General features: G+C 41.7%; 2 protein-coding genes across 2 annotated transcripts in view; one reads left to right on the top strand and one right to left on the bottom strand.

The window, feature by feature from the left end:
* The window catches only part of LOC145436121 (uncharacterized), a 76,830-nt gene that overhangs the window by 13,892 nt on the left and 48,254 nt on the right, over positions 1–14,684 (bottom strand). Inside the window, exon 3 of the mRNA XM_080313403.1 lies at positions 6,164–6,279. Coding sequence (XP_080169529.1) covers positions 6,164–6,279 — 116 coding nt within the window. The remainder of the gene's footprint in view (positions 1–6,163; positions 6,280–14,684) is intronic.
* Positions 2,085–14,684, top strand: part of LOC145436131 (uncharacterized) — a 186,184-nt gene continuing 173,584 nt past the window's right edge. The window contains exon 1 of the mRNA XM_080313417.1: positions 2,085–2,095. The gene's annotated coding sequence lies outside the window, so the exon portion shown is untranslated. The remainder of the gene's footprint in view (positions 2,096–14,684) is intronic.

The following is a 14,684-nucleotide window of genomic DNA, read 5'->3' as shown; positions in this document are numbered from 1 at the left end:
GGGTAGTGGTGACGATAAGCGCCTACACATCGGGCGGCTCCGGTTCGATTCCCGTCGGACGTTTGTTCGGGCACCTCTTCTCCCGCCATGAGGCCCGGGAAAGACCCATACGATAGGAAGCACTCACAAGGCATGGAAAGAACTAGAGAGGACCGCGGCCTCGAATAAGATCAATATCGGAAGTAACTGTGACGGCGGACACTCCAAGCCGAGGTGGATATCAGTCTAAAAGACCGCAACTGCGCGTCGTTCGGCATCCTCCTATGTGTTCATTACATCGCTTTGTGTCTTATCGCATTGTACATTGTGTTTGTCTTGTTCAGTTAAAAGTATAACTCACCGAATGCACTTACACAATGATGACGTCACCACTCACTCACCGTAACGTTTATTATATACTCAAATTGCCGTTTGAGTCGATGGTAGTGTCAGGGCCGTAACAGCACTTCGTCAGCCCCCCCCCCCAAAACGTTGGTCCTGGGCCCCCCATATGATGACAAACCGGACTTCTGGGGGGCTTCGCCTCCCAGACCCCCCTCAGGTTATACGCTGTTTAACGCTACTTCTCATCTACAAAGGGGTTCGTTATCTGACTCAGCCCTTCCCGTCTGCACGCGCGGAGCGCGGAAAAATTCTATAATTCATGATTGAATCGGTCAATATGTTCGGGAATTGAATACATCTTGCTATCAATTTTTATCCTCTCTCTGCTCACGTAATCAGATATACAGGCAGAGCTGAGTGAGATGTGTTTGAAAAGGTAGGAACCCTCAATAATAATTAAACATCTTCGGGCGTATAGCCCTTGGCAGGAAGGAAACAGCACTTCGTCAGGCCCCCAAAAAAACTTGGGTCTTGGGCTCCCATAGGGTGATAAACCACCCCTAATCACGTTGTTCGCTTTTGTCCCATAATTAGCCGCAGCCTACTGCTTAGTAAGCCAGCGCGAAGAGCGAAAAAATTCTATAATTCATGATTGAATCGGTCAATATGTTCGGGAATTGAATACATCTTGCTATCAATTTTTATCCTCTCTCTGCTCACGTAATCAGATATACAGGCAGAGCTGAGTGAGATGTGTTTGAAAAGGTAGGAACCCTCAATAATAATTAAACATCTTCGGGCGTATAGCCCTTGGCAGGAAGGAAACAGCACTTCGTCAGGCCCCCCAAAAAACTTGGGCCTTGGGCTCCCATAGGGTGATAAACCACCCCTAATCACGTTGTTCGCTTTTGTTCCATAATTAGCCGCAGCCTACTGCTTAGTGAGCCAGCGCGAAGAGCGAAAATTTTCGATAATTCATGATAAGATCGGAAATTGCATATATATTGCAATCAATTTCTTGTCCTCTCTGCTCACGTAATCAGATTTACCGGTAGAGCTAAGTGAGGTGTTATGGAAACTGTAGGGCCCGTTGGTATGATTCCGTAACATGATGTTATTTCGTGACCTCCTGTCTGCTATATCAAAAATATAGAATCGCCCAAACGTAGGCTACTAAACTAAAAGACGCGCACGATTTCAAATTGGTATTTCTTCACTGGCATATAATTTTACCCTGTCTTGTGAGGTTCAAATTGTCAAGAAAGGAACATTCGGCGACAGTCATTTAGGCGTCTAATTAAACCTATATGTAGCCTATTTTGTATGTATAACGAAGTTTTCGGTCAGCAAAAGGGCAGTTCTTTTCGGCCAAGGTTTTCTCGATGTTGATCGTTCTGGCACACTTCTTGGAGTCGCTTATTACATGGCGTCAAACTTCATATGTATTGGTGCATCGTGGCCCGGTAATCGCCAACGCCGATATGCCCATTTCTATACATGTTGCGTATTTTTTCTTGGGTGAAGAGTACCCAAAAATTAGGATGCTTGGCAAATTGAAATCGCGCACAGCGCGAAAAATATTTGAAAAAGTTGTATAAATTTTCAAAAAATACTCGATAATTTATTCTAATTCACGAAATAATTTTGGGTCCCCTTCGAGCTCGGGCCCCCCAATTGGGGGGTTTGGGGTGCGGCAGTTACGGTCCTGGGTAGTGTAAAGTGGTTCTCAGCCTTTTTAAGCTAGCGAGCTGGAGTATTTGGTTGTATTAACGTAAGCATCGCCTTACTGGACGCTGGGCGGTGCGAAACCCTAGTGGTCCAACCATAATCCTATCCAATCACTGTCTCAAGAACCCAAGAAGAGTATGGCCGCCAGGCCCTCATATTCCGACCCCGGGATCTGGTACCGCTTTGACGGACCAGTATCCCATGCATAGCCATGGTGGCGTCGGCAATCTTGTGGCCGCAGACTCAAGCCCCTCTAAGCCTGGTTATGCAGACTCGTTGCACCTTCTGCTAAGAGAGAAAAAAGAAGGTAAAATGCGAGTAACCGCGACGGAAAATCTGTGTCCTATGACACAGAGAATCCAATACGGGGGGAGGTTTACTGCGGTTCCTCCGGACCCCTTTAAAAAAAAAAGCTAGTGGACCGGTAAAATTTCAAAAAATAGTCGGCGGACCGGTGGACCTTCAAAAATTGAATAAACCCGAAATGCAATTGCGATTAAAAGCATGCAACCATTTTTTGCAAGGGTGCTACTAGAGAGTGACATTTGGAGAGTATTATTTGTGTTCATGACGGCATTCATGAAATTCTATGGTAGCATGTCGAACGCCAAAGGCTGTGGATTAACCGACTACACCAGGGGTTCCCAACCTTTTTATGGTCACGACCTCAAGACACCTAATTCCGATTTGAAAATGTTCCGCGACCACTCCTCTCAAATTTGGCGTGTTGACTACAAAAATGGTGAGCACCCCCCCCCCCAAAATCTACTCCTTGCCTATATGGAAAGCTGGCGACCATGTGCGCAGTAATAGCAATTACACAATTTTGGACGTGTCAATCTCGTTCTCCGTTCCAGACTATGATACCAATATATCGTTGTTTTGGAACGATATCTATCTATATCGACTCAAAGATCTCGAGTACTACTATTAAAAAATTCTGCGTCGCGCGAAATGCAGACAACAATCTATAAGTTGCTCGGCCTCGATCAACATTCTTCTTCTTATTATTATTGATATAAGACATTACCACATTTTCAGACTTTGAATAATATTGTATTGATGTGAAGTGACAAATTAGCCCACTCGGGTACGATTCAACTTCAGTTGTGTAGTAAGTTTGATCGTGAAAAGGATTAACTCGCAAGGGATTAGAGTTAAAACATAAAGTACCAAGTTGTTGCTTCGAACCTTGATGTCAGGGTGACAATTTTACGCATTCGGATACGAGGCAACTTCAGTTGTTTAGTGGAACATTATCTTGTAAGCGACCATGCGATTTTACAAATATTTCACATCTTTTTAAATAAGCGCTAACATCGCAAAGGATTAGGGCTAGAGCAGAAATAAGTGAGAATTTGTCGGTATTCGAATCACCGTCTGCGACGGTTCTGTTATTCGTTACTGATTAAATATTACCAGTGAGATCCAGTTTCGTGCCAAACTATCAAAATAGTACCTTGTGAGCGATTGGTATGCCTGTACCAGCAATTTACGGATGATGGCTCTGTGACAAAATAACTACCAAAATATTACCTTGCGAGTGATTCCTAGATTTTGCAAACTATTTGACACCTTTTTTTGTTGAAAGTACGACATGTCACCGCAGCCTATACCCGAGAGTATGATATGCCGCCGCATCCATAAGAATAACGATATATTGAAGTCGCAATCACCGTAAACGTTGGGATTAACTCGAATCGGTCATAGATAATAATTTGGAATATACACATAAAGTAAGGATCAATCACGTGATCAATATACTTGAAACATATTCAACACCATACGAAGTACGACATGCCAGCGCAACCCATACCTGAAAGTACGACTCACCAACACTCGTTTCAATGCGACACACCGACGCACCCTGAAAGTACGACTTGCCAACACGAGTTTTCAATACGACATGTCACTGCAGCCTATACTTGAGAGTACGACTTGTCACCGCGTCCATAAGAATACATTACGACATGCCGCCGAGAGGGGGGTCTGAAAGTACGACTTGCCACCGCAGCCTATACCTGAAAGTACGACTTGCCACCGCGGGTTTTCAATACGACATGCCGCCGCAGCTTGTACCTGAAAGTACGACTTGTCACCGCATCCAATTTGAAAACACTAAGGTCATATTCGGAATCAGTGCCCTTCAGAACCCCCAAAACCACTCTTACTTTGTCTGCCTAAAACTATGTGTTGACCAGTGTAATTTATACAGTAGCCAACTCTCCAATCCCACGGACTTTAGCTTTATGATACAATAAACATCTCAAAACAAAATGGATCCCGTACGCTTCCGACGCCATTCAGAGATTGGTCCGAAGTTGAAATGCAAAGAATTTCAACCAAATATGTTATAATGACGTAAAAAGTTGTAATACATGGAAAATGGGCCCAGCCAGTGTTCCGTAACCTTTAAAAGCCTACTGAACACATATGCTAATATGCGAACCCAATTTTTTTCCAAGTCACCATAATACACATCTGATACCTTATTATATAAATTACTAGTGCGCAATATGAACTGTGCATCAACGGAGGATTAAAAGAACGAAACCAATAAAATATGCTTTACAAAAATATTGAAAACATATGGAGTGTTCATTGCAAATCCTCTGGTAATTCTCAGATACCAGTTGTGAAAATCTAAGCCTCCACTTTTGAAATTGCTATATTCTTGCTCGGTCGAAACGCAAGCGTGAAACTATTTGCATAATCAAAAATGAGCATATAAATATTGGAGATATAGTTGGCACTTCAGAAATACGGGGCTGCAATTTCGAACCCCATCCTCCGGTATGCATGCCATTGCTCACGACGTACCACCTCGATAGTCAGAATTAGACTACTGATCGGCCTAATCAGTGACGTGCGGTCCAATGAGGCAGGTGAGACTAAAGATAACTAACCTACGGATAGATACCCAACACCCGTCGTCACGCTTGCTTGCTCGGAGGAAAATACTGCTCAGCAATCTGAACTCAACGTAATTGCCAATCCCATAGCTGACGACCCGAACGCTCAAATTAAATAAAGTTGATCTTATTAGAAAGCTACTGTCGCACTGATTCCGAAAATATACATTAAACTTTCATCAAGGCAAAAGAACCAGCCCGAAATAGTGTTCAAAGTCTGAAAATCGGCATTGTTCCAAACAATCGCATCGACGCACCACAATGACCATAACAATAACCCTTGCGTGTCTTCGATTGTTCAGAACAATGCCAATTTTCAGACTTTGAGGTGTATTTCGAGGCGGTTCCATTGCCCCGGTCGAATTTTAATGTATATTTTCGGAATCAGTGCGACAGTAGCGTTCAAATAAGATCAACTTTATTAAATTTGAGCCCTCGGGTCGTCAGCTATGGGATTGACAATTACGTTGCGTTCAGATTGCTGAGCGGTATTTCCCTCCGAGCAAGCAAGCGTGACGACGGGTGCTGGGTATCTATCCGTAGGTTAGCTTTTGCGTAAGCGACTGTAGGATTTCTGGCAATCCAAAAGCTATCTTCCCGAGCGCAGAAATTATTGAATCTGGTCTTGATCGAAAGCTACTGTTGCACCGATTCCGAAAATATAAATTACAATAAGGATCAGGCACTGATCCACCTACAATCCGTCCTCCAAGTCTGAAATATCGGCATTGTTCGAACAATCGGAGAATCGCAACGGGTCATTGTTATGGCCATTGTGTTGCGGTCACCCGCACGTGACCTGAAAACGCGACACTCACAATTCGACTACTGATCGCGCCTAATTGCCTGCTACCAATGATGGCGTGTCATCACAAATCATTTGTATGAGTTTTGTGTGTCTTGACCTCCTTTGCAACCCCTGCAGCTGGCTTGCGGAACCCCTGGTATTAAGAACCACTTCACAGAACTAAGAACCACTTCTCAGAACTACTGTTAAAACCAATGTTCACAGTGTAAAAACTCCCAATGTTCGTTTGGGAGCAGTGAACCTCCGAATTTCCGAGGTCCACACACAGAACAAGAACGTTGAAATCATGTTCAGACCATCCCTAATATATACATGGGGCAATTTCACAGCTTCAACACTCGTATTAGCGCTAGGATATCAAGGAAAATGGTCTACCTGGACAGGAACTCACCAAGTAGTTCTGGTTGCACAACTCTTTTCATGTCGTTGATTGGAGTTACATCTGTTGGTTCATTTCTCTTAGCATCAACTTGTTTTGTTGTCATAGTCGTTGATATCATGTCCGATCTGTTAAACAGCGATCACATGAACGACAATAGCAAATCAGTAGATGGCAGTGTTGGGATGACTCGAGTCATGACTTGACTCGAGTCAGACTCGAGTCAACTTTTTCGTATGACTTGACTTGACTCGAGTCACTTTGGAAAAATGACTTGACTTGACTTGACTCGGAGCTTCAAAAATGTGCATTGACTCGTGACTCGGAGTAAAATTTACGAGTCAATTTCAAGTCATCAAGTAAACGCTGTCGAATAAATCACTGTATCTTGTGTTGTTCAGATTGTTCGAGATACGCCGGTGTCACTTGAGAGAGCAACAAGTCATTCACTGATTCTCGTTACACTGATCATACATTGTTACGTCACAAATAAATTGACCACAAATTAAACGATCCCAGCTTACGTTGTCGAGCTAGATTAATCTAAATAGCAATCTGTCTCTGTTTCTTAGACGGCTCAATGCTTACGTTGTACAGTTCTTACATTTACCATCCCTCTTGTATGATTTAAATCGAACAAATATAATTGTTTGTGCGTTTATATTCTCAGGGATGTGTAGACGGATAGTATGGGCTATTGTACCATATCAATTTGTTTCAACTTCTCGAAGCTTCGCATTAGGTCCTATATTTTGGCTGATGATAACTGACTGTATCATGTAGCTGTACAGTTACTCCCGTATTTATTAGCAGTTCTACGTGTGCGTGAGTGATACAACGTCTTGTCGCATGTATATTTAACTAGATATTCGTTATTTGATTCAAGATAAATGATCAATTAATCTGTCTTTCACACAGCCAGCAAAATGTGAATGACTTTGAATCATCACTCGTACTTCAAAAATTCAATTTGACTTGAATTGTGACTTGACTCGTGACTTGACTTGACTTGACTCGACTTGACTCGAGTCACCTCCAAAAAACGAGTGACTTGACTTGACTCGAGTCACCTTTGAAAATCGATTGACTTGACTTGACTCGAGTCAAAATCTGCAATGACTCGAGATGACTCGTGACTCGAAGGTAGTGACTTGATCCCAACACTGGTAGATGGTGCGAAAATATAATTGGTTGAGTTGGGGATTGCGAAATAGCAGTACCTACTAACCCACCCTCTGTTTAATCCTGTCGTGTTCAGTTGAGAGCATGTGTTTTGTGCTGACCATAGTAGTTTGAAAAAACGATTCGAAAAAAATTATATATTTCAATCTGATACTACGTGATTTAGCTCATAATTCAACAAAAAATTAAAAAAACTGGAGTTGAAATTTGGCTGTCGGTACTTATAGTATACGCAACGTTTACGGTATAGGCGTGGGCAGCACCGTAACTGCCGCACCCCAAACCCCCCAATTGGGGGGGGGGGCCGAGCTCGAAGGGGGCCCAAAATTATTTCGTGAACTAGCATAAATCATAGCGTATTTTTTGAAAATTTATGCAAATGTTTCAAAATTTTTTCGCGCTGCGCGCGAATTCAAGCAGCCATTTTTCTGTATTATGGATATTGGGCCATTACCGCGCCACGGCCCACCAAGACATACAATCAGGTTTTAGGCCATATAACATGCGACTCCAAGAAGTGTGCCAGAACGATCGGTAGCGAGAAAAGCTTGGCCGAAAAGGTCTATGCCAGTGATTCCCAAGTGCGGCCCTCAGATAGCCTTCTTGCGGCCCCCAAAATATATTAGGAAATCGATTTATTAAGAAATAAAATTTATATTTATAAAATACTCCTGTTTGGCTTGGCCTCTGTAGTTTTTGATTACAGAATTGCAGGAAAGTTGTGAGTATAGACTGCTAACGTTGCATCACTGCGATTTCAATGCAATGTGCCCTAACTTCCCAGTCGAACGAGCAGTAGCTATAGATATAAATAGGTATTGATAACTTTCAAAATCGGAGGAAAATCCTGAAAAAATTCTACATTTTCTCACTTCGTGGTCGCTTGACTAAAAGAGAAAAAGAGGCTTAACTCCCGGAAAATACAGTTTTTCTTTCACATCAACAGGTGGTTGACTGAAAAAAAGGTCAACTTTCCGGTCCAGCTCCCGAAATAGCCGCCGTAGCGTTCCTACAGTACTGACTTAATGTATATCAGCCGAATTGGGCCCTATATGTGACGAAAATCGTCAAATAAGAAGACATTTGGGCGTCCTCCGAGGACACATTTAAAAAAAAATCAAAAAAGAGGACAAATCACCTTAAAAGAGGACGTAAGGTAACCCTATGATGGCTAGATGTGCAACACGTGACTTACGGTTGAATACGACGAGATGCATACTGCTTAGCCGGCTAAAAGCAGCATAATTGGTAGTCCTATATAGTCAGGACCGTAACTGCCGCACTCCAAACCCCCAATTGAGGGGGGCCGAGGTCGGAAAGGGCCCCAAATTATTTCGTGAATTAGCATAAATTATAGAGTATTTTTGGAAAATTTATGCAACTTTTTCAAACATTTTTCGCGCTATGCGCGATTTCAATTCCCCACATATCTTGATTATTGGGTACTCTTCCCCAAGAAAAAATAAGCAAGATTTATAGAAATGGGCATATCAGCGTTGGCCATGACCGCACCACAACGCACCAAGACATATAAAGTTTTTGGCCATGTAATATGTGACTCCAAGAAGTGTGTCAGAACGATCGGCAGCGAGAAAGCCTTGGCCGTAAAGGACTGCTTTTATGCTGACCAAAAACTTCGAAATACCAAAAACTTCGTTATATATACAAAATACATATAGGTTTAATTGTCCATATACGCCCTAAATGACTCGCGCCGAATGCTCTTGTCTTGGCAATCTGAACCTCGCAAGACAAATACCATCCCGCAGGAAAGAAAATTATATGCCAATGAAGAAATACCAATCTGAAATCGTGTGATCTTTAAGTTTAGTAGGTTTGGGCAATTCTACATTTTTTGATATAGCAGACAGGAGGAGGTCACGAAATAACATCATGTAAAGAAGTCATACCTAGGGGTCCGCCCGCCCGAAGATGTTTAATTTAACGGGGTCTGCAGTTTCAAAGACACCTCTCACTCAGCTCTACCGGTAAATCTGATTACGTGGGCAGAGAGGACAACCATGCAATTCCCGATCTTAGTCACCAATTTTATCATGAATTATCGAAATATTCGCACGTCGCGGCTGCCTCACTAAACAGTACAACTTTAATTTCGTGGCAAAAGCGAACAACGTGAAGCGGGGTCAGTTTATCACCCTATGGGAGCCCTTGGTCCTGAAGAAATGCTGTTACGTTCCTGCCAACGAGTATACCCCTGGAGATGTTTAATTACCATTACCACCATTTAATTACCACACCTCACTCAGCTCTACCGGTAAATCAGATTACGTGAACAGAGACGGGATGAAAATTGATAGCAATACATGCGATTCCCGATCATATTGACCGATTCAGTCATGAAACTGAAGAAATTTCTCGCGCTTCGCGCGTTTTGACGCGAAAAGCTGATTCACTCAACGGACACCCAATGCAACAGATAAGTATAGCCGTAAACAGTGTACAGTTTTGAAATCTCGCCAGGGCAATAAAACTACTCCGAAATAGCCATGATGACTGTTTGGGTCCGTTTCATAGCCGTGGTATTCGTGCGGCCCCGACCGTACTCTGAAATTCAAAATTTGGCCCTCACACCGAAAAAGTTTGGGAACCACTGGTCTATGCCCTTATGCAGACCGAAAACTTCGTTATATAGGCTATACAAAATACATATAGGTTTAATTGTCCATAGGCTCCTGAATGACTGGCGCCGAATGTTCCTGTCTTTGCAATCTGAACCTCACGAGACAATTACCATCCCGCTGGGGAAAATTTTATGCCAGTGAAGAAATACCAATTTGAAATCGTGTGCGTCTCTTAGTTTAGAAGCCTACGTTTGGGCGATTCTATATTTTTTGATATAGCAGACTGGAAGTCACGAAATAACACCATAACGAAGTCATATCAACGGGTCCGCCCGCCCAAAGATGTTTATTCAATATTTACGGGCCCTCCCGTTTACAAGACACTTCACTCAGCTCAACCGGTAAATCTAATTAAGCGAGTAGAGAGGACAATAAATTGATAGCATAATATATATGCAATCACCGATCTGATTGACCGATTTTATCATAAATTATCGAAAATTTTCGCGCCTCGCTTTCGCTCGGCTCACAATACAGTACATATAATTTCGTGACAAACGCGAACAACATGATGGGTGCCTGACGAGGTGCTGTTTAATTATTATTGAGTGGTCCTACCTTTTCAAACACACCTCACTCAGCTCTACCGGCAAATCTGATTACGTCAGCAGAGAGAAGATAAAAATTGATAAAAAATACGTAATTCCCGATCATACTGACTGATGAAATCATAAATTTTTCGCGCTTCGCGCGCTTAGGAGACAAAAGCTGATTCACTAAACAAAGTCCCGAACTGTAAGATGAATAGTGGTAAACAGTGTATCGCCGGAGGGAGGGTCTGGGGGGCGAAGCCCCCCAGAAGTTCGGTATATAACCCTATGGGGGGCCCAAGACCAAAGTTTTTTGGGGGGGGCTGACGAAGTGCTGTTACGGCCCTGGGCGTGGGGTATGTTATCTTATTATAGATTGGAACCACGTTACTGGCTTTTTAGTGGATCAGCACTTTGTTGATAATGCAGGGAACTATTGGTAACGGTTGATGCGGGATGACCTTCTACACTATGAATGATGAACATGATCATGCCGCCAAAGTTATCATATTTACATCATGTTGTAATGTACCTATTGAGATTATTGATCTGGACCCTGCGTTGGTCCTTATATTCATATGAATCAGGGGTCGCTAACCTGCGACCGTTTTTCAATTAGCTTGTGTTAGCGGCCACCGACATGCAAATTTCAATTTACCAATTATTTCCCAAATTTTTGAGAGAGTTTAAGTCAGCCGAAAAATTTCTTCGCGATCGGTGCGATTCAAAGAGAATTAATTTTCAATTTCAATGCAACGGTGTGCTTTTGGTTTGAGTCCCACTCTCACAGTACAAAATGCGAAACGTCAGGGAAATGTCGCTTCCTATTTAGAAACAAAAATTAGAAATCTCATGCGTCACATAATACTTTTCGGCGGTTTGAATATATTTTAAATTTGCAATCCTGATGAGAGGCCTTAAAATAAAACATGAAACAATGTGATTAATAACAATTTGCCAACCTGAAGTTATATCTTCTTTAATTAGGTTTCTACAATATTCGAAGGAAAACTTTTGATCAGGTCTGCACTGCAGGTAAATCTGGTCACATGGGCCGACAAAGGATAAATATTTGATAATAACATGTGAACCTACACATATTATTGACGAATTCCATTCATTGATTTAACAAAGAAGTTCTACGCGAATACACAACGGATCCCAATAACTTCTCATAACATTAATACTCGCAATTTTGATGTGTATAGTACGTGCATTTATATTGAGCTTTCTAGTTTTTAATGGCGGTTTTACAGTAGCTTTCGGTAAGATAAAGTGCTGACATGAATCATGGATATCTCGAACTTCTAGATATCCCTGACGTGAATTTACTTTGTGGTTGCGGCGTCAATTAGTCTTAAGTTTATGAGCCATATGGTTGGCAATTCAAATACTTCTAGTTATGCCTGTTTTATTAACTGACGAAAATGGACGGAATTCTCAGAAAATTTATCTAGAAACGCCTAAAGGAGAAAAATTGCAAGCTACGTACAGCTGATATGAACATATTGTACGATATTGGATACCGGGTTAACATGTTGATGTTCCGAAACAAGCCTGCTTATTGTGATAGCTAGTTATCGGTATATTTTAATTTGGATCTGGTACACCCCTGTACACCCCATGTGAGTGGTACGCCCTTTTAAAATTTAGGTACACCCTAGGTTGTACGAAACACCCGGTTGAAGAGCACTGCTATAGACTACTTCATTATAGCTGGCCCGTAATCTTTCGCAAGCTACTTATTTTTAAATATATTGTCGAAGGAGCCTTATGACGTTTTCCGAAATTCGAGGCTCTTTACACTTACATTTCAAAGCAAAACCAATAAAAAATGTAGACAACGGTAAAAGTGTAAACCTTTCATAAGCACGCATTTACTCTTATGTGGATTTCCAATGATTGCGTGCAGCCAGTGGCGGCTCGTGACAATATCGGGTGGTGGGGCAAGGGCCGCAAGCGACTTGTTATCAATATGACGTCACAGTAGCGTTTTGCAACGTTCATGATGGCCACATGAATTTCCCGTAAACAATGATTTTTAACGTATAGGTGCCGCGAGAGGTTTGCCGGTGGCGTCACTTGAAGTGCGGTAACAAATGTTTTATTCATTGTTTTTTATTCAAATGATTATTTTACAAAATGTACGCGAACTAAGAATCGTTCCCATGCCACGAATCAATCATCAGGTTATCCTTAGTAGCATGCGTTACGATTTCGTGGTAGAGATTACGCAAGCGCCGAGTAAGACTATACCAAAAATACACAGACCAACTACCTACAAAGAGCATTCGCATGACACCTTGTGGTGTTTTAATCGTTCCATGCTCAGCAATTCTGTAAAGTGCTGCAGCGCCTCCGACCCGATTTGTATATGGATTCTCGTCCCGAGAGCGAGTCAAATCGATTTGCCCTCGTCCGAAAGTGTTTGGTACACGATCCTGATGCGTTACGACCAGGGGATAGGCAATCAAAGCGGTGGCACCCATAAACGTAAAACATTATAAAAAGCCAGCTGTTATCCATGGAAGATTAATTACGAGTCTGCCTGCCATCATTCAAGCAGGAATCAAAGCATTGTGTTAAATTGAAATGCGAGCACATATCGCATTAAACAATTTCATGAATAAATTATTTCATCTTGATGAATTTTTCACTTTTTTTCCATAGCCATAACAAAATATATCGGTAAATTAACTGTCAGTGTGCCTCGAGTAATAAGGATGAAAACCACTCACTTTTCCTTAGCCATAGACATGGTTGAGTTACCTGGGCTCACTTGATTGAAATTATTCGGAAAGAACATGATGTGTACAGTCGTCCGCCCACCAGCATTAATTTATGTCTTGTATAAGTATTGTGCGCGACGTGATTTCTTATTAGCAAAATGTTCAATAACGAGTTTATTGAAATCTGGAATTCCCAGAACCACGTCGTTGTGAATCGAGAGAACAGCCAACGCATTAAGCCTATCTTGGCCCACACTGTAAATCCAAAAGGTGGAGAAAATGGTAGGAAAATGGAGGAAGATACTTTTCCTCCTTTTATCCACCGTATCTCCACCACATATGGAGGAATTTAGAGGGTGGAAAGAGGGAGGAATCAATAGTCTACCATATTTGGTGGAAAACAATTATTGACATGGTGGAAATCAGAAATGACTGTTCGCAAACTGTCGTATTGCCTAATTAAAACATGACAGTCGATACTGGCTTCTAGTTAATAACGTCATCAGACATGAATTTCGAGTCGAGTGTTGTTTTTTCACTTAATATAAAGTCACAGTCGCGTGCATTTGGGAATATTGATAAAATTTTAAACATTTTTTGTTCAAGTGGTTAAACCAGTAAAGGGATTAGTAAATTTGAAAATATCTGAATATTAATAATGGATTGTGATAATTATTTCAATATCCTTCACGACTGTAGCATATCCAAAACCTTTAACGTATATTATTATTGCCAACATTCTCACCAATGAACCGTGACCGGCGCTAATTCAGCATCCGGGACTCTGGCAATTTCGAATGTACGCGATGCGCGCTCTCCGCCGTCAGTCAGTCAGTCAGTCGACAGAAAAAGATATTTATATTCATTGATTTTGAGTTAATCACAATTATGAGTATTGTTGATTTTAGTTCATAAGTTATGCCATCTGCTTAATCGATTTCGTATTAAGTACCGGTATCGCTCGTGACTAAAATACAATGAACTTGCCATAAGCAGTTAGCAGTACCTGAGAGATGAGAATGATGCATCTGATGACCCGATACTGTTTTTCTGCTGATATCTTGTTTGGTGGGAAGGTAATTCAAGTAAGCCAACAGGTGATTATAATGCAAGAAAGAATCTAGGAAGAGTACATTTTTATATTCATGCATACCATAGGTATAGAGCTATTGGGTATTCAAACTGGTTCTGTATTTATAGTTTTACCATCATGCAGTAGCTGCATATTTACAATTTGGATTTTCATTGTTTGAATGAAAGGAACTCTTCTGATATCTTTCTGGCGTCACAATTTTCTTTTCTAGACAAATTCACAGTCACATTGTGGAAAACTCTGAAGTGAAATATTTGCTTTACCCCGACGATGAAAAATCATTTGTACCTTTAGATGCCTACGCAGTCGATGACCACCATCATGTCCGTTTAGATCACTTGGTGTGAGATGTAATTG

Source organism: Botryllus schlosseri, chromosome 3, assembly GCF_051294905.1.
Source record: "Botryllus schlosseri isolate E-star chromosome 3, Bs_hap1, whole genome shotgun sequence".
In the NCBI taxonomy this organism is placed as follows: Eukaryota; Metazoa; Chordata; class Ascidiacea; order Stolidobranchia; family Styelidae; genus Botryllus; species Botryllus schlosseri.
Note: the sequence above shows the minus strand (reverse complement) of the source record. Positions and strands in the feature narration are given on the sequence as shown.